The sequence below is a fragment of the Dipodomys merriami genome, unplaced genomic scaffold (assembly GCF_024711535.1).
Source record: "Dipodomys merriami isolate MVZ:Mamm:240054 unplaced genomic scaffold, mDipMer1.0.p SCAF_16, whole genome shotgun sequence".
Classification (NCBI taxonomy): Eukaryota; Metazoa; Chordata; class Mammalia; order Rodentia; family Heteromyidae; genus Dipodomys; species Dipodomys merriami.
In genome coordinates, this window is record NW_027202937.1 from 33,172,900 (window position 1) to 33,193,508 (window position 20,609).

The following is a 20,609-nucleotide window of genomic DNA, read 5'->3' on the forward strand; positions in this document are numbered from 1 at the left end:
TGAGGATGATGCTTCGTGGACAGCCTAGGCAGGAGAGTCCATGAAACTCATCTCTAATTAATCACCCTCCCAAAAGGCCAAAAAGTATGATATATCTCCTGTAATAGAGGATACCCTTGAATAAAAACTTCTGGGACAACATTTGAGCCCCAATTTGTAGACCCAGGAACCGCGTACACATGCAAAAAATGAAAAAACAAGCAAAAGAAGGTGGTAGCAAGCACATATTAAAGTTTTAAAATGACACAAGGGTTGGTGGTCGTGTGTAGAAGCCTAAATACACAAGATGCTGACATCTGAGGTTTGTGGTATCAAGTCAGCCTGGGCAGAAACGTGATTGAAACTCTTATGCCAGCTACCTAGCACAAAGCCTTGAGCTAAGAAACATCTACCTGAGCCAGAGTTCAAGCTGCAGGACCACTAGAAATTACAAATAAAAAACAATAAATACAAAGGAGAGTGGAAGAAGAGAGACTGAAGTCTGAGGGTCACACTTCAAACTAACCCTAGAAAAGCTAACCCACAGAAAGTACATGAGACTTTCTGTGTGTGTGTGTGTGTGTGTGTGTGTGTGTGTGTGTGTGTATTTGTGTGCCATTCTGCAGCTTTTGTGTGCCGTCCTTGAACTTGTACTGGTTTGTTCAAGGTTAGAGCTCTACCACTCCCAGTTTTTCAGTGGGTAATTGGAGGTCCAAGTCTCATGGACTTTCCTGCCCAGGCTGGCTCTGAACCGTGATCCTCAGATTTCAGCCACCTGATTCATGCTAGGCTTTGCCTCAGACTCTTATCTCCAATTAATCATCAAAAAGAAAAGAAAAGCTGGGTATTGAGATGGGGCTCAAGTGACAGAATTAGGCAATCACTTTCTGGGACAGCACCCAGTTCCTGAGTTGAAGCCCCAGGACAATCACAGAAGAATTAAAATAAAGAAAAGGAGGGTAGAAGTACAAAAGGAAGAGCCAATGACAGAGGTTTAAATAAATCAAGCATTGGTGGCTCACCAATGCTCAGTCAGCTACTCAGGAGGATGAAATCTGAGGATCACGGTTGAAGGCCAGCCCAGGTCAGAGAATCCATGAGACTCTTTTTTATTTTGCCCAGATACTCTTATGTTTCATTTGTCACAAAAAAATATGCCACTAGCTGTGCTCTGGCACATGTGGTAGAGTGCTACTCTTAAATAGAAAGCTCTGGACAGCACACAAGCCCTGGTGCTAAGGAGCCAGCACAGACACTTACAAAAAGAAAGAAAAGAAGAGCACAAATTGTAATGATGGGAAAAAGAGACAATTAGAGTTTCAAAATGAGCCATTGGTTGTTGGTTTATGTGTGTATTCCTAGCTACTCAGAAAGTTGAAATCTGAGGATCACAATTCAAGGCCAGCCTGGGCAGGAAAGTGATCGAAATTCTTATCTCCAACTACCCAGCAAAATCTGGAAATGGAGGTGTGATTCTAGTTGTAAAGTACTGAAATTTAGTGCAAAGGCTGGGAAACAGTTCCCTGGCCCATAATTCAGTCCAAAGTCCACCAAAAACAAAGCTGAAAGAAGAGAAGAAATGGCCATTTGAGATTTAAAAATAAGCCTGGAGCTGGTTGTTCATGCTTGTCATTTTAGCTATTCAGGAGGCTGAAGTCTGAAGATACCATTTAAAGGCCAGCCTAAACAGGAAAGTCCATGGGGCTTTCTTTCTGTGTGCCAACCTGGGGCTTGAATTTGTGTAGGAGCTCTACCATTCCCACCTTCTTGGTAGGTAGTTGATGAAAGAGTCTCATGGACTTTCCTGCCCAGGCTGGCTTCCAACTGTGATCCTCAGATTTCAGCTTCCTGAGTCTTGCTGGTCTTTGCATGAGACTCTTATCTCCAATTAACCACCAAATCAAGATGAAGAAGGAAAAAAACCTGGCAGTTGAGCTGTGGCTCCAATGGCTGAAACGAGAAAATAATTTCTGGGACAGCAGCCAGACCTTGAGATTAACTTCAGGACCAACACACACACAAAGAATAAAATAAATAAATGCAGAGAAGGATGGGAGCAGAAAGAGCCAATTTGAGTTTAAAATGAGCCCAGCATAGATGGCACACACCTGTGATGGTAGCTTCTCGGGAGGCTCAAATCTGAGGATCACAGTTCCAACCCAGCCCAGGTAGGAGACTTCATGGACTCAACTCTAATTAGCTACTTAAAACAAAACAAAAAAAATAGCCACAAGTTGTGCTGTGCCTCATGTCTTAGAGTGCTAGTCTTGAATAACAACCTCTGGGACAGCACCTACGCTGATTTTTAGCCCCAGGACCAGCATACAAGGAAATAAAAATACAAATAAAAAGGTATAAGAATAGCTGGGAATGTGGCTTAATGATAGAGTGCTTGCCTAGCATGTTTGAATCCCTGGGTTTGTTTCCTCAGTACCTCATAAATAGAAAAGGCTCATTGTGGCTCAAGTGGGAGAGTTCTTGCCTTGACTAAAAGAAGTTCAGGAACCATGCCCAATCCCTGAGTTCAAGTCCCAGGACTAGGGAAAAGAAGAAAAAAGGTGTAAGGAAATCCAATTAAAGTTTCAAAATGAGCCATGAGTTTTTGTTGATTTGTGTAACCCTAGTGACTCAGAAGGCTGAAAGCTGAATGTTGTTGTTTGTAGCAAGCCTGGGCAGGGAAGTGCATAAGACTGTCATCCCCAACTAACAGAAAAAAAAAAAAAAAGGCAAAAGTGAAGCTGTGGTTGTAGTTGTAAAGCACCAGTCCCGAGTGAGAAACCTATGAAACAGTGCCCTGGCTCAGAGATCCAGCCTCAGGATGACAAAAAGAAAACGAAAAGGTTGGAAGAAGAGAACTTTGGACTGTTGGCTCATGTCTGGAATTTTAGAAAGGCAGGAGGTTGAAATATAAGATCCAGTGTAAAGGTAAACCCATTCCAGAAATTCCAAGAAACTGTTTTATGTGTGGTAACCACACTGGGGAGAGCTTTTCCTTGATTGATTAGATATAAAAGTTTCATGGACTTTCCTGCTCAGGCTGCTTTTGAACTGTGATGGTCAGATTTCAGCCTCCTGAATCAGACCAGGCCTTGCATGAGATTGAGCTCCAGGATCAGCATACACAAAAATAAATGAAATAAATGAAAAGAAGGGTAGAAGAAAAGAACCAATAGCAGGGGTTTTAATGAGGCAATTATTGGTGGCTCATATCTGTAATCTAGCTACTCAGAAGACAAAAATCTGAGGATACTCTTTAAAGCTCAGTTCAGGTGTAGGTGTTCCAAAGAGGTTTCTGTGTGTGTGTTTGTGTGTGTGTGTGTCTGTGTGCCAGTCCTGGTGCTTGAGCTTGCACTGTTCTGCTCAATGATCTATTACTCTCAGCTTTTCAGTGGTTAATTGGGGAAAAGAGTATCTTGGACTTTCCTCAATTTTCAGCCTCCTGAATCTGGCCTAGCTCTATATGATTTTCTTCTCTCCAATTAACCTTCCTCCCAAAGCCATATGTTATGGTTAATCCCACGTAAACTCTGGGACAGCATCTGAGCTTCAATTTATAGTGCCAGGACCAGCAAATAGAAAAAAATATAAGAAAAGAAGGTGGAAGCAAGCACATATTAAAGTGAAATGACCCAAATGTTGCTGTTCATGTGTGTAATCCTAACTACACAAGAGGCTGACATCTTTGCAGTATTACGGCAGCCTAGACAGGAACATGCTTTAGACTCTTATCTCCAGCTACCCAGCACAAAGCCTTAAGCTGTGGCTGAGGTGGGAAAACTCCAGCCTTGGGTGAAAAAGCTAAGATATAGGCCCCAGAGTCAGAGTTCAAGCCACAGGGACCACTAAAAATTACAAAGCACAGAGGATGAAGAGAGGCTGAAATCTGAGGTCAGGGTTCAAAGCTAGCCCAGGTAAGAAAGTGTGTAAGTCTTTCTCTGTGTGTGTATGTATATGTCATCCTGTGGCTTGAAATTGTGCTGTTTTGTTCAAGAATAGAGCTCTACCACTTCCATCTTTTCAGTGGTTAATTGGAGCTAAGAGTCTCATGGACTTTCCTGCCTGGGCTGGCTTTGAACCATGATCCTCAGATTTTAGCCAACTGAATATTTAGCATTGTTTTGGATGTGCTGGGGGTTGAACATAGGGCCTCATGCTTGCTAGGCATGTATAAAATTCAGTGACATTAATTATATCCATTCTGCTTTGTAATATTTACCTCTATTTTTGAACTTTCTTTTCAATACTGATGGAATCCACAAATCATTGAGTGATAACCCCAATGACCTGCCCCAGAAACTTTTAATCTTCTATTTTCTCTTATGAAATGGTTGCCAATATATTTCACATAAATAGTAGACTATTTTTTGTGTCCATCCATGACAGAGGATATATTAGTTGCAGTATTTTTGTGGATACATCATAAACCATTTATGCATACCTCACATTTTATAAACCTGTTCATCTGATAGACATTGCAGGTGTTTCCAACTCCTGACAATGAGCTATTTGTTTTTCTTTTCAGTTCTTTGGGGTATGCAATGAGCAATGGAATTGCTGGGTCATGTGGTAATGGTATGTTATGTTAGAAGAATGTGTCAAATTCTACCATAATAGCTATATCATTTTCCATCAGCACAGAAATGTACAAATGATCAATAAAATGTACAAGAGTATTCCAAATCTTCCACATCTGTGCTCTAATGGATCATTTTTTTACTTGTTACTTGTTTCCATTTAGGCCATGCAGGCCTGGAACTATGTAGCATTAGCTAGAGCTGAATGGAGAACAATACCCTGTACCACTTCTCCAACCTCCAAAATCATTTCTTCTGGTAGTCTTTTTTCTCTAGGGATAAATTTTAGAGATTATATGCATTTTCACTCTTTTAAAATAAGGGTTTGAACTATCTTAGGTAGGTGCCAGCTTCCTAGCAGGAAGTCTGATGATGACCCAAACAAAAGGAAAAAATAAGACCTCATCTAAAGTATAAATAAGAGCAAGGGCTGGGGGCATGGGTCAATGGGTAGAGCACTTGCTTGTCCAGCACCAGGCTCTGAATCGAAACCCCAGGACTTCCAAGAGATAAAATACTTTAAAGCATTAAAATTTAAGGAAAAGTGCAGATAATAGTATGATGGACCACATGGAGGTGCACATCTTAATCCCACACTTGGGAGACTAGAAGTAGAATTATGTAATTAAGATCAGTATTGGCTCCATAATGAGACTGCATCTTAAACAATATCAAAGACTAGAATAAAATAAATCAAACTACATTTTTAAAGACTAGGGTGTAGTTCAAGTGTAATTCAAGTAGTTTTGCATGTGCAAGAAACAAATATGATGCACAAAAATTAGATGCTTTAATAACTACAATGTTCAGGGGCTGTGAAGGTGGCTCAGTGGTAGAGCGCTTGCCTTGCATGCCTGAGGTCCTGGGTTCGATTCTTCAGCACCACATAAGCAAAAAGATAAAAGGCGGAAGTAGGGCTGTGGCTCAAGTGGTAAAGCGCTAGCCTTGAGCTGAAGAGCTAAGGAACAGTGCCCAGTTCCAGAGTTCAGACCCCATGACTAGACTCCCCCAAAAAACAAACAAAAACAAAAAAAGAAGTACAATGTTCAGTTTATCAGCACTGTACTAGGTGCCCCTTGGCTGGAATCCCTCCTGGGGAAACCTAGGGCGTTTGATGCACCTGTCTTCTGGGCTGGACTAAGGGCACTTCTGGGCATACAGTGTTTGGCTCTCCATTCATTGTTCCCACTTACAACCCATTTTTTAGTAGACCCCCCTAAAAATCTCTCCCATCCCAATAACAGGGCCTTCTGGCTTCAAGTGAGGTTGTCTTTCATAGCTCTTAGCGCTCTCCACTCCTTTGTCTGGAACTGCTCTGTTCCTGGGCCCACATTCAGCAGCTTATTCTGAGAAGAGTGGTAGCTATTTTGCTAGCCACCCTATGCTCCCCCATCTCCTCCTCAAATTAGACATTGGTATCATGATGAGTCTGCTCAGAGGGTAGAGCATTTTCTTCTAGTGGACAGCTCTCTATTTGATCACTCTCTTGGAAGAAAGAGCATCCACAGGCCTTTGCTGGGTGTGCTGAGAATACATCAGTACAAACTTACTGCATCATTTCCTCCTGCAGCTGTTTACACCCCACATCCCAGTATAGATTCTGTCCAGTTTGTCTCTAGTTACAGAGAAAGAACCAGAAGTAAACCTGAAAATCAGTAAGAGCCAGAAACATTCCTCCCACCATCCTTCCTTTCTTGAACTAAATGGGTTGCAATCTCCCAAGATGGATAGTCTGAGAAAGTAAATACTTGATTGGAAAGGAATACATTAAATGTTACATCATCTTTTCTTTTTTGTTTGGGTCCGGTCCTGGGGTCTGAACTCTTGGCCTGGGCGCTGTCCCTCAGTGCTTCAGCTCAAGGCTAGAGCTCTACCACTTGAGCCATAGTGCCACTTTTGGCTTTTTTCTTTTTGCTTATGTGGTGTTGAAGAATCAAACCCAGGGCCTCATGCATGCAAGGCAAGCACTGTACCACAGAGTCACCTTCCCAGCCCTACACCACCTTTTGAATAATACTAAGACCCACCTTAGGTATGTTGATTCCAATATTTAGAGTAATGCAGCACTTAACTAAAACCACTGTCCATGCTTGAGACAGTGAAATGAGACAGGGAAAATGATTACGGGCTGTTAAGTGGTGTTGTGTGTAAGTAGGGGTTCAAGCTGGAATCCCCAACTCAGAAGGTAAAGGCAGCTTCAGGCCTCCTTTCAGCTGACCTTTTAGCTTTGGAAATTCAGCTCACTGTCAGAAATCCTTTGACTGGAATTTCACCCTGAGAGTCCCATAGTGTTAGGTTTTTAAAAAGAGGTAGCCGAGTAAGAACTGCACCACGCACGTGGTATTCAGGTAAGGGGTTTATTCAGTAGACCTGCTGGGACCAGGCAGGGTTGGCACTCCACGTGGCTGGGAAAGGCCTGGGAATGAGAGAGAGCTGGGAAGAGAGGAGAGAGAGAGAGAAAAGAGCCAGAAAAGAGCAGAGAGAAGGGTAAGAACAGTAGCACTCACGTGGTATTCAGGTAAGGGGTAGACCTGCTGGGACCAGGCAAGGTTGGCACTCCACGTGGCTGAGAAAGAGAGAGAGAGCAAGAGAGCAAGAAAAGAGCAGCAAGAGCTAGAAACGAACAGAGAGAGAAAAAAGGGAGAGTCTGGGCCTGGGCTAGCCCTTATGTAGGGTATGGGTGGGGAAAGGTGTGGCCACATCAAATTCAGATGTGACCTCTTCCAGGTGTCCCAGTTGCCTAGGTAATGCAGGTACTGGGTGGAGACTTTGCTGCGAGGAGGGTGGAGTCTGCTCGCCATCCAGGAGCGGACCTTATATTCCAGCCTTTTAATAATCATGAAATAGGGCGAGGATTCTCTCTGGCTACTTCCTGCTGACAAGGGGCATCAACAATAGGGGTAAAAGGCTGGAATTTGGTCTCCTCCCAGAGAAGGCAGTGAACAGCAGCTGTCCCTTGGTTGCGTGAGTCCTTAGATGAAATCTGGAGAAGTCTCATGAGCATTGAGGGGCTGGAAAAAAATACAAGAGAGCAAATAAATGGCAAGAGGAAGGACTTGGGCTGAAAATGTTGTTAGAAATGTCCCTAGTTACTTCTGACATCTGGCGACTAGGTAGAGAAGTCAAGTGACAAAGGCAAGAATATAAATTCCTGTTCAGTTAATAGGTAGACAGGTATAGACACTGGCTGGGTAGGCTTCTTACTTCTACTGACCTCCAGGCTCAGGTTAATTTTGAAAGGGCAGGCACAAAGTAGCTGATGTGACATCATCTCCTCTTACTCCTTTCCACGTTCCCTTGTTCCCCAGACTGGCTGAGTCTAGGTGCTCGTTGCTGGGATGGCTTGTCCCAGTTGGTATTCAAGATTTGAACTCAAGGCCTGGGCACTGTCCCTGAGCGCTTCCGCTCAAGGCTAGCACTGAACCACTTTGAGTTATAGTACCACTAGTATTTAAGGAGGTTTGAACTCAAGGCCTGGGCACTGTCCCTGAGCACTTCTGCTCAAGGCTAGCACTGAACCACTTTGAGTTATAGTACCACTTGCAGAGTTTAGCTGGGAGACGGAGTCTTAGGGATTTTTTTAGCCCGAGCTGGCTTTGAACTGAAATCTTTGCCACAAAAGCCCTTTATTATTTTCAATTAAAGCAACAAGGAGATCAAGTAGAATAAGTAGAGCTTACCTGGTTCTTATCAAGAATTGCCAACAAATATTCTGAAATGACAAAACTCATTAGATGTGATGAAAATTTTAGCATAGATATGCCCAGTATTTTAGAACCATGTAGTCAGTAGTAGAATACACAACACAAAACAAAAAAGGCAAAACTCAAAACCTAAAATTTTGACAACATTTAGACATCTTTGCTAACAAAGCACATCAGATGGTTGGGCCTCAGATACTAGGGCCTGTGAAAACAGCAACTTGTTAGCAAGGCACCTTAGAATAGATGGAGTAGTAAACTTAGTGGAAGGTTAAGGGTCAGATGGGGCCAATCCCTTAACCCACCACGTGGCCAAGATGGCGGATTCAAGATGGCGAATTTCTGAAAGAATGCAAAGAAAGCCTGAATAGATTAACCCTACATTGGCTAGCCTTTGAGAGGGAACCTAGAGGGGGTTCCCTGGGACCCAGCCTGCGTCACACTCTTCAAGGCACAAGCCAAAAAGTTGTAGAAAAAAAAGGGTAGAAAGTTGCCCATGAATGGCAGAGAGAGAGCAAAGAGCCTGAAATTAAACTTCTGACCATTTACCATTGCAGTAGCAAAAACTGTGTACTTCTGAGAATGGCATAAAAATGAGGCTTTCCAGGGAGCGCGGGAGACATTTCAAAGGGGTTTCACGGCTCAGGCGTGATTCGTAGCACCCCATTAAATGAGTAGGAGAGTCAGTCTGGTGAGTGAAGGAGAGCTGACCAGGCAGAAGCGGCGTCCCGACTTCCCCCAGAGCCCTCTAGAGAGAAATGGCCAAGCCCCCAAAGCCAAGCGTCCTCGGCTTCAGAGGTGACCGCCTTTCAGCTAAAGGCCGTAGGAGCTCTCTGGCGTGGCGCCACGTCTGGACAGAGACTGAGTGACAGAGAGCCGTAGAGTAGTTTCACTCACCAGAGTAGAGAAGTGTGGACGGGGATGTGAAGGCAGCAATGGTATCGATGTGTTGATTCCGCCGCAGACAAACTGGTTCGCAAAAGGCCGTCAGAACTGTGGGTATTCCTCAGAGCAAAAAGGGAAGAACAAAAAAAAGAAAAAGGAGGAAAAAAACAGAGAAATCCCAGCTATCCTGACTTTAAGCCTTTATCCGAGTCACGGCACCATTTATGTTAGGTTTTTAAAAAGAGGTAGGTGAGTAAGAACAGCACCAGCACGCACGTGGTATTCAGGTAAGGGGTTTATTCAGTAGACCTGCTGGGACCAGGCAGGGTTGGCACTCCACGTGGCTGGGAAAGGCCTGGGAATGAGAGAGAGCTGGGAAGAGAGGAGAGAGAGAGAGAAAAGAGCCAGAAAAGAGCAGAGAGAAGGGTAAGAACAGTAGCACTCACGTGGTATTCAGGTAAGGGGTAGACCTGCTGGGACCAGGCAAGGTTGGCACTCCACGTGGCTGAGAAAGAGAGAGAGAGCAAGAGAGCAAGAAAAGAGCAGCAAGAGCTAGAAACGAACAGAGAGAGAAAAAAGGGAGAGTCTGGGCCTGGGCTAGCCCTTATGTAGGGTATGGGTGGGGAAAGGTGTGGCCACATCAAATTCAGATGTGACCTCTTCCAGGTGTCCCAGTTGCCTAGGTAATGCAGGTACTGGGTGGAGACTTTGCTGCGAGGAGGGTGGAGTCTGCTCGCCATCCAGGAGCGGACCTTAAACGTAGCACATGCAAACTACCCAGCTGTGCTAGCCTGAGGCCTCTGCAGTGTGAACTTCCTGCATCACTCCCTCCTGCAGCTCTTTGTATCCAAGCCTCTGCCTCTCTGATCTTCCACACCCAATGAGTCTCCATGAAGCCCTGAGTCCCATGGCTTTCAATTGTTCTCTGGTAGAACTTTGTTCCTAAGCTGTGGACATTACTTTGGGGCCCGCATACAGAAGCATATTCTGTGCAAAACTGTGGCTATCCTGCTAGCTACCCTCCTCCAGCGTGATCTCTTATTCACCTTAGAGGTTATGGTCTCATCTTGTGGCTGTCCAGAGGGAAATCTTTCACTGGAGCCAAGGGAAAACACAGAATCCTGGCCTGGGACTATGCTGGCACTGAGGTCCCTCTGCAGGAAGCAGAGGGGAATGGCAGGAAGAGTAGCACTTAGGCCTCTCTTGTGAGGCAACTGCTTGTCAACAGAAAGTGATTGAAATTCCGATGACAAGATGGAAGTAAGCCTGGCAGGTAAACTGGCTCTCCTCCTTATAGGGACACGGGAATTGGGAAGTTCTGCAGGAGTTGGGCATGGAGGCACAGTTGGGGGCACTCTTTTCAAGTTGATACTGCTGTCAGTCTGCTTTTGCTTTTCTTCCATTAAAAGGTACGTGCCCATGGCCTCATTGAATGTTCTATCCTTTATAGATTGCTGAATATCACATAGGTGGTATCCCATGTCACACATTACTCTAAGAATGATGGGGTCCAGCTTGTTAGGCCATGGCTCATTTGCACACACTGAACATTCCTTAAAGGGTTTGAGCCATGGGTGCTCCATTATTTGTTCAGTGTTGGGCCTCTGGTTCAGGTCCATATTTAACAGTTGGCATAATAGATTTTGTCCTTTTGCAGACAGGTAATATGGAACCTGATACCTGCCTCTCAGGACTAGTGACCGGACCTGGATCGCATCCCTCCCCTCAAAAGGGAACTTTCTCGTTATAATAAAATATAAAAGGATACCTAAGCTCCAGATATCCATCTTGCAGCCATCGTGACATTTTAGCAAGAACATTTCAGGGGGGCGGAATAGCACAGCACCACATGTATGTGTCAGCAACTGCCCCCAGGTGACCCGGATGCTCAGACCAAAATCACTGACTTTGATATTGCCCTTGTTGTCCAACAGGATGTTGTTGGGCTTAAGATCTCGGTGTGCAATTTTATTCTGGTGTAGGTAGTCAACAGCACTAACAGTTTGTGTGAAGAGCCTCCTGGCTTCATCCTCACATAGGCGGCTGGATTTTCGGATCCACCCCAGGAGGTGTCCTCTAGTGGCCAGTTCCATGATGAGATACACACACTCCTCCTTCTCTATCACCTGGTACAACCTGATGATGTGTTTGTGCCTTACCGTCTTAAAAATGTCCACCTCGTTCTTTATCTGAAGTTCGGAGGACTTAACCTTCTGGAGTATTTTAACTGCCACCATGGTGTCTGTGAGGCGGTGATAGGCCTGCTTCACTTGTCCAAAGGAACCATGGCCGATGAGCTCGTTCATCTGGTATTGTTCAATGATCTCCTCCTTCACGGAGCTTAGGGGTGATACTTTATATTCCGCCATCCTTCTGCTACGATATCGGGTAGCAAGTCTACCTAAAATTAACTAAGTAAAAGAAGGGAACACCTAGAAAAAGGGAAAAGAAAGACCAAAATCCAAACAACAACTCACCCCCACCCCCAACCAAGAAAATCGTCAATTTAGGTTAGAATCAGTCCAGTGGGCACCAAGCAAGAGCTCCTGGCACTGTTAACTGACAAACGTTGGAGTACAGTGGCTTCCTATACACCTTGCGGGACCTCTCACACTGGACCAATCACAGACAGGCCTAGTGACATCATGGGGAAAATGAACCAATCAGAGTCAGGCCCAGTGACGCCAGAGGAAAAAGTAGACCAATCACAGCCTACCACCATTGATTGACACTCTAGCTCTTAGGCCTCAAAGACTGTTGCTAAGGACTTCAGGTGGGCTTGAGGTTGCTATGGTCATTATCATGGCATTTCTGAAACCACTAAGACAGTGGAATGTCCTCTGACTTTCTAGAGGACTCTTGCATCTTATAAATTGCTTTTGTAGAGACACTAGGCAATAGCCTCCGATTGCTACCTTATCCTTTATCTTGTTTCAGCAATGACATGGCACAAAGGCCTCTGTCTTCCTCAAGGACAGCTTTGTCCTACAACTTGCTCCTGAGGGGACAAGTCCGTGCTGGCTTTGAACCACAATCCTCACAATTCACCTTCCTGAGTAGTGAGGATAATAGGCTGGAGCCATCGGTAGGTACTTAGCTCATCTCTCACTTTTGGAGGAAATATATATGTATGTATATTTTAGAAAGATTGTTTGTAGATACATCCTTTTAGCTCTTTAAATTTGTTTCCCTTGCTGTCTAATAGTTAATCTAGTTTCTGATGAGAAATTTGTCATAATATCATTGAAGATCATTTATGTGTGATGGGTTTGTGTCTCTGTGGTTTGGGAGGTTTTCTGTCTTTGTTTAAGTAGACTATGTCTTAGTGTGGCCCTATGAGATTAACCTAATTGACTTTTGTTGAGCTACTGGATTCGTGCATATAAGTGTTCATGCTTTCAATCAAAACTGGGAAGATTTTGATCATTATTCCTTCAAATACTATGTATTTTTTTCTCCCTGTACATTATACATATATACATTATACATACATACATTACATATTCACATCGTATATGTGAATATACTACTATAAACATATATATGCCTACATACTCATATATATATATATGCAGTTACATGCATATATTTATTTTTCACATAGCTTCCATTTTTGTGATTGTTTATGGGGGAAAATATAGATCGATCCGAGCTACACCATTAGAGTTAGAGTTAGAAGTTTTCCTCTTTATTTCTTGATGAAAATAAGCATTTCTTGGCAAGGATATTGAAATAGGTACAAAGCAAAGCTAGCCACTCTGTCTCTGTCTCTGTCTCTCTCTGATTTCCTGCCTCTGTCAGGTTTCTGAGCACAGGACCATTGCTTGTCAGGTTCTTCTAGTGTGTTCTGTGATCTTTTACATTGTCATGTTCTGCTTCAGTGGCCACCAGGTTTGCACCTGGAAGAGGAGCTGCTCCAAAGTCAGCCTGCATGTGGGTGCACCTGCCTCTGTATTGATGGCAGAACCCCAGCAGCTGCTGCAGTGGCCTTAACTGCTGACTGCTGACTGTGGGTGGCACAAGCACAGCCTCTCTTTTTACCCAAGTCAGAGGTCTATGGTGAGCCTGGGGTCACTGCCCATTGGTGACTGTGCTAGGAGCAAGACTGGGGGCTACAGATGCCTCACTGTTGCTTGACTTGACTTCTGGGGTGCAACTGATGCCAAGGGTTTCTCTGGGCTCTTTCCAGAATATTAGAGCAGGTTCAGGGAGCAGACGCTGAGCTCAGGGGGGCCTAAACACAGAGTGGCAATGGAGCTGGGAGGGGCAGGGCTGTTCAGATTGGCAGGGGGACAGAACGTGAGCCTATATTAGTAGTCTGCTGGCTTCCAAGTGAAAAGCTAAACTTGCTTGCTACCCAGAAATGTCCCCCTAAAACTGGTTGCATCAGAGGGTAGCATGCTGGTGAGGGGCAAACTGCCAAAGATTGCAGTAGAAGGACCAGGTGCACTTGCTGCTGTTTGTGGGCAATTCACTGCTGGCTCTGGCAAGGGGATCTGGGGGAACCTAACACTGCAGATCCAGGGAAGCCATAGCCCAAGCTGTGCACTAGACAGGCTGCTAGGTGAAACCTTGCTGGATGGCTTTGTAAAGTCTTCAACCTGGCCCACCTGCAGGCACAAGAAGCTGCCTAGCATCTCCTCACCCAAAGACCTTGGGGACCGCAGGTCTCCCAACTTGGACATGCAGTGGGTCAGCTGGCTAGAGGCTGCTGTGGTCAGTGTGGTCCTGGGAGGTTTAGTAAGCCTGCTGCTGGAGTGAGCAGATGCCCCTTCCAAGGCTTCTGGGGGAAGGGGAGCCCCTGGAAATGGGCTCATGGAAAGGCTGGTCTGCCCTGCCCCACGAGATCGCCTCCAGCTTGTTTGACTGTTTGGTAGGGTTGGGGGTTACCCCTTGGGGGGCAGTGGTATTAGGAGATAGTGTTGGTGAGATTATCCCAAAATTAAAACCAACTCCTGAGGGATCAAAAGAGAAAGGCTTGCTGAACTGCCCATGGCAGGTGGACTTGAGGTCATGGCTGCTTCTGTCTTGAATGATCCTGAGGCATTGTCACCAGAGGACAAGTGACCGGATGATGGCATGGAGCCTGATGACTTAGGCAATTTATCAGAAAGCCCTACTTGGCTTTCCTGTCACTCAACAGGGCTGACACTGGGTGGGGAGTTTGGGCTGTAGAGATGGGCATCATAGCTTGATCCTTTTGAAGGGCTGGGGACAGCTTCTGGCAGCTGTTAGACCCTTAGGAGGTCTTAGTACATTAAGTGATTAGGTCTGGTCCTCTGAGCTTCATCCTGGGGTTGCTACAGGGCTGAGCACTCCCTCCCTGCTGCTCTGGTGCCCTCAGGACATGGGCTGGTGTCTGGCAGGTTGTAAAGGGTAGTGTGTTTACAGTTCCCTGAGCCTCACTCTGAAGGGCTGTTGTTGGCAGGGAGGATTGTGTCATTGGGAGGTCTGTGTGTTCTTTGAGAAAGGAATCTACACACTTCAGAGCCCATCTTGGCTTTCTTTCTGAACATTTAGTTTCTGTTGAAAGGCCTAAGGTTCTACGGCTCCAGAGGCTTTCTAGGTCTCCAGACATGTCCAGTGCTTATTCTTTTTCATCTTACAAATACAGCTCTGACTTGCTCCTTTAGTCATGGTCTACTGAGCCCTTTGGCTCTGGCATAAATGAGGAAAGACTGGCAGGAAAGACAGTCTTATGGCTGAGGAAAAGCAGGCAGGCCTGTCTTGTTACATAATTTCATTTTATTCCCCAATGTTGGTAAATAAAGCTACCAGATTGGACTTCAGGAGCTGCCCAGGGTCATTGCTCCATCCCTTTTTCCTGTTCTTATCATACTGTCTTTCCATTTAAATTTATTTTTACTTGTAATATTTGTATTGGTGATTTAATCTAGGGCTTCAATATGCTGAGCATAGTGATGCACACCTATAAATTTAGCTTTTTGGGAGGCTGAAGCTGGGGAAATTGTATTTTCAGCTAAACCCAGGCAGACCTCATCTCAACAGAAGAAGCAGTGCATAGTGGTATGTACCTTTTATACCAGGAGTGATAGGAGAAGAAAATAGGAAGACTGAAATGCAGTTGCACACCTGAGCAAGAAATGAGACACTGACTCAAAAACAGTGCAAAATTGATAAGCTGTGGCTCAATGTTAGAGTGAGTATCTCAAAATATGAGGTCCTGAGTTCAAACCTCAGTACCACAAAAAAGAAGAGAACCAGTTATGTCTGGAGCTTATGAGAAACAGTCTTTAAAAAAATGTTCTGATGTTCAAGCTTGAACTCTGGGCCTTGTCATTGTCTCTTAGCAAATTTTTAAAAAATATGTCTTCACCCTTCTCTTTTATTTATGTATTTTATTTATTTATTTTTTTTGGGCCAGTCATGGTGCCTGAACTCTGGGCCTGGGCGCTGTCTTTCAGCTCTTCAGCTCAAGGCTAGCACTCTACCACTTGTGCCACAGCGCTACTTCTGGCTTTTCTGCTAATGTGGTGCTGAGGAATTGAACCCAAGGACTCATGCTTTCAAGGCAAGTGCTCTAACACTGAGCCACCTTCCCAGCCCTCTTAGCAAATTTTTTGACATAAGTCTAGACTTATACCGTTGAGCCACTGCCCCACTTCTAACTTTTCTCTGTGTGTATGTGATTGTACATGCACACGTGTGCATGCACATGCCAATATTAGTGCTTGAACTCCAGGCCTGGGCACTGTCTTTGAGCTCTTTTCCTCAAGGGTAGTACTGTACCACTTGGGCCACCACTCTCCTACTAGCTTTTGTGGTGAATAAAAGTTTCATGGACCGTTCTTGCCCCAGCAAGCTTTGAACGGAGATCCTCTGCTCTCAGACTCCTGAATGGCTAGGGTTATGGGTGTGAATCATCAGTATATGTCTAGGAGAAGTGTTCTTAAGCAGAAATAATGTAGATGTGTTGGCTTGCTGCAATTTAGGGGCATACTCTTTTTTTCTTAGAAAGAAATTCCTTTACTGGGAGACCAGAGCTTACCCTGGAAGCTAGGAAGGCAGAGGAAATACAATCCTCTACCTCCAGAAGCAGGACCTTTTGCATGATGGTTGTAAGACCATCATCTTTGTTTATCAGAGCAGGTGTCCATGCTAGCCTGAAGGTAGCACTGTTTCCTTCACCAGCTTTGTCTTGGTTGCATTAAATAAGAAAATTACTTGATAACACTCACCAAAGTTCACTAGAGAGAGGGGGGAATGAAGCTTTAAAGTGAGAATTTAGACACTACAAGGATATACCAGGAGCAAGGAGAAATGAGAGTTCCTAAATACTGATTTTTATGTAAACAAAATAGGGAGAGTACATGAAGATATGTCAGTACTGTCTAGATTATCCAAGCTTTCTAATAAACTATCATTTAAAGGAAGCATTTTCATGATAGAGGACTGCTCCAATTAGATTGTAAAGCCTTTAATCCCTTCACTGTCCTCCCAAGAGAAGACACTGTACCTCCAGCTCAGAGCAGAGAATCTGAGATAACATCCATCTACTACTGGGCAGGGGAAGACCAGTCAGACAGCTGGAGAAGTATGGACAAACTGCTCTGCTCCTGTTTCCCACCCATTTCTAGCCTTTGCTGTACAGAGTTCACAGCTCAGGGGAGATACTTGAGAATACTGTTCCACCCTCAAGTGTGTGTGTGTGTGTGTGTGTGTGTGTGTGTGTGTGTGTGTGTGTGTGTGTGTGCTTGCGTGCATGATAGTACTCATATGCTAGCATGTGGCTTGTTTTGTGCCTCACAAGTGGAGTTAACCCATTCTTTGCTAAGGCTGTTGAAAAGATTTGTCTTCAGTGCCTGAGATGCAGCAAAGGAGGAAATGATGCCAGAATCCTCACCTCATAGATGAGATGGGGGCTTCTATGTCCTTTGATTTATACTAATGTTAGTGCTATACTAATCCATGATTGGTGCTGATAACAACTGGCACTGTTTGTGTGCTTTGGCACTAGCTAGGTTTTTTCACATGGGTTAAGCAAATTCTATCCTCATAATAACATTATGATATAGTGTTAAGATGATACAATATATCTAACATGCTACACACACACACACACACACACACACACACACACACACACACGAACACAAACACACATATTTGGCAGCAGTCATCCTTATGTAAGGTGAATCATGAACCATGGAGAAGTTCAATGGAAGCCTCTCAGGGACCGGATCCTACAGTCAGCACCTTGGCGGAGGGACTGACAGGAGTTAGGTCAACAAGTTGGAAACAAGATGAAGTAGATCCCATGCCAGTGTCGGCCACCTCCCTGAGATGGTGAGACCCAGGATTTGCTATCATAGTCCACTGTGACCTGGACTGGCCTGTGCCCACCGCAACCCCACCTAATCTTTGCACAGGGAAAAGCAGCTTTGTCCTTTTGACCACACGTTGGTCTGGCACATAAGGTTGGCTCCATAGAATTTCCAGAGGATAGCAGGGTAGATATCTAGAAGTGAGGCCAGAAAGTGCAAGGAGTTACTGTAGGTCTCAGAACTGGTTGATAATGGGCTTTGTTGACTCCCTGATCTTTCCCCAAGGCAGTGTAGCCTCTGAGCTAGGATTTCTCAATCCTACCATAGAAAAATAATCTAGTAGTGTCAGAAGCAAAGAGGCAATTAAGGTCTTTATGTAATGTTAATTTTTATTCTTGAATTACTAAAATACATGCAGAATATGTCAATTCAAGCGGCATAAAATGAGAGTTAGCATGAGATTGACCTCTGTCCCTCTACTGTGGCTCTCTCACTCCAGCCTGGGGTGACCACTGCTGCTAGTTACTTATGTATCCATGCATCTAAACAAATTGTGCACAAAGGACAGGCTATTAAAAAGAGACTTCTTGTCCTCAGCTACCCAAGGTCCCCCAAACTGCTAGCTTAGTAGTTCATACTAAGTAGATTCACACTATGGAGATTCAAACGTCTACACACAGTTTCATGGACCTGAGCCAAGTCTGTGCTGCAAGCATGTGATGAAGGTGGTAGCTCATTGTTCACCAAGGAAGAAGTCTGCAATAGCTGGAAATCTGCCCTCTGCGCCTTCCCCATTAGGTCACAGTATCAGGTGTGAGGACTAAGGAGTTACACAGTCCTTTTAGAGGTTACTAGTCATTGGTTTGTAACCTTTGTAATTCTAAGTTTTGCTTCAGATCAAATAAATACTGGGCCTGCACAACAGTAGCTCAAGTGGAAGTGGTATCCAGAACTTGTATAAGTGACTCAGACCACAGGGAACTGCTAAGCACTGTAAATTGTGGCTTGTTGTATTGGTTTTGCACGGTGGAGTTGGAACACTACATACAAAACAATGCAGGGACCTATTTTGTTTGTTTTGGCAATCCTAGGGCTTAAACTCAGGACTTGGGTGCTGTCCCTGAGGTTCTTTTGATCAAGGCTAGATAGCACTCTATCACTGACCCACAGCACTACTTCCAGCTTTTTCTGTTTATGTGGCAGTGAGGGATCAAACTCAGGCCTTCATGCGTGCTAGGCAAGCAAACTACCACTAGACATATTCCCAGCCCTTGGATTATTTTATTTCCCCAGGGTTATTTTTTAAATGCTGCTTTTATCATGAGTTTTTCACTTTCTTGCCCAGGCTGGCTTTCAACTGTGATCCTCAATCTCAACTTCCTGAGCATGAGCTACTGGTATCAGGCAAATGGTGATTTTTAGCCTACTTTTAATTTTCCTCATTGATGGAACAGCTGAGTAGATAATATGAACAAAGGAGAAAGGCAGAGGCAAAAAGCAAAACTCGTGGATACTGGAAAAGGAAAGAAAAGTAGTACAAAAATTGGCAAAATGAAGTAAAGGTTGCAGTTTATTTAATAATAGTAGACCAATGAGTCATTATGTCCAAAACGAACTTTACAACTTTGGTGGGGGGGGTGGGAGGAGGGAAGGATGGGGGGTCGGGGGTAAGATGGGAAGGGATGGGAAGGGGAAACAAAGGAGAAGGCTACAATGCTTGATAAGAAATGTACTCATTACTTTGCCCATGTAATTGTAACCCCTCTGTACAGTATTTTCACAATAAAAAATAATAAAATAAATAAATAAAAAACAATAGACCAATGCTTCTATAATATTTTACAAACATACAGTGGTTACATACCGATATGTTCCATTAACCATAGGGGAATGAGGAGACATACAAACTGTTTACTACATTTAAACTTTTCTGTAAACTAAACATGCCAACACAATTTATTTAAACAAATGCTAATAAAGCCAGGTGTGATTACATATGTTTGTAATCTCAACTCTTAGGAGGCTAAATTGGGAGGACTGAAAGTTGTTATATAGGTTATAGGAAAGCTATGTCTCCAAAATAAAAGAAAAAAAAGAAAAAGGAAAAAGGAAAAAATACTCTAACCAAATATTTCATGGATGATTTTTTCAAAGAAAATACCTTCCTTTTTTCCTTATTTTTAGGCATCAAGCCCAGAAAAATTGCCTATACTTAAGACAAGTCCTTTAGTACATGAGTAATTCCCTAAGCCTTTTTATTTCCATGGTGTTTTTTAGTATGGTTGGTTAGGATTTTCTTTCTTTCTCTTTTTTCTTTTTTTCTTTTTCCTTGCATCCCTGTGGAAACCTTGGCATCAGACCTCAAGTTGCGATTGGTCCCCTGCAGCCATTGTGAGTGGTCCTGCAGATCATTACAGTGCTGGGAGTTCCTGGTGACCTGCTGGACTCAGTGATATGTTGACAATATTGTGGGAGGCAGTGCGGGGGGAGGGGATTTTGTGTTGTTTGTGTATTTCCTTTTGGTTATTGTTCTGGGGTTTTTATTTTCTTAGCTAAGTTTAGATAGATTTACTCCTTGCCATCCTAGCAGAAAGATGGCAGAACACAGTAAATTATCCTCAAGCTCTTCAGAGGAGGAGACCTTCACTGAACAACACAGTATGAAGGAGGTCATTGGCTATGGCAGGAGGAGATTTTCACTGAACAATATATGATGAAAAAGATCATTGGGTATGGTAGCTATGGATATGTACATTTGGCCTAGCACCACTTCATAGACACCAAGGTCGTAGAGAAAAAACTCCGGAAGGAAGAGTTCAACAATTGTCAAATCAAAAATGAGATGGATATTATTAAGATTTTCCATTACCCACACAAGATCAGGTCGTACCAGGTGAGGGAGAAGGATGAGCACTGAAACCTGGTAAAGAACTGGCCACCCAAAGACCTCCTGAGATAAATGTGAAAATCATAAGCCTATTCAAGAATGAAGTCAGGAGATTATTCAAACAGATTGTGAGTACTATGCATTACCTTAATGAAAACAGAAATGCATACTGAGACCTTAAACCCAATAACATCCTGTTGGATGACTAAGGCAATGCGAAGGTCAATGACTCTGGCATGAGCATAAGGATTACCCAAGGATATTTGCTAAAGGACATATTTGGTGCTTTGATTTTGTC

The 20,609-nt window shown here is 44.0% G+C and overlaps 1 protein-coding gene across 1 annotated transcript; it reads right to left on the reverse strand.

Moving 5' to 3' along the window:
- Positions 1-9,998: 9,998 nt before the first annotated feature.
- On the reverse strand, positions 9,999-11,409 carry LOC138827890 (sperm motility kinase Z-like). Its single transcript, XM_070023490.1, has one exon. The coding sequence runs from the start codon at positions 11,374-11,376 to the stop codon at positions 10,096-10,098; it is 1,281 nt and encodes a 426-aa protein (XP_069879591.1). The 5' UTR covers positions 11,377-11,409; the 3' UTR covers positions 9,999-10,095.
- Positions 11,410-20,609: the final 9,200 nt, after the last annotated feature.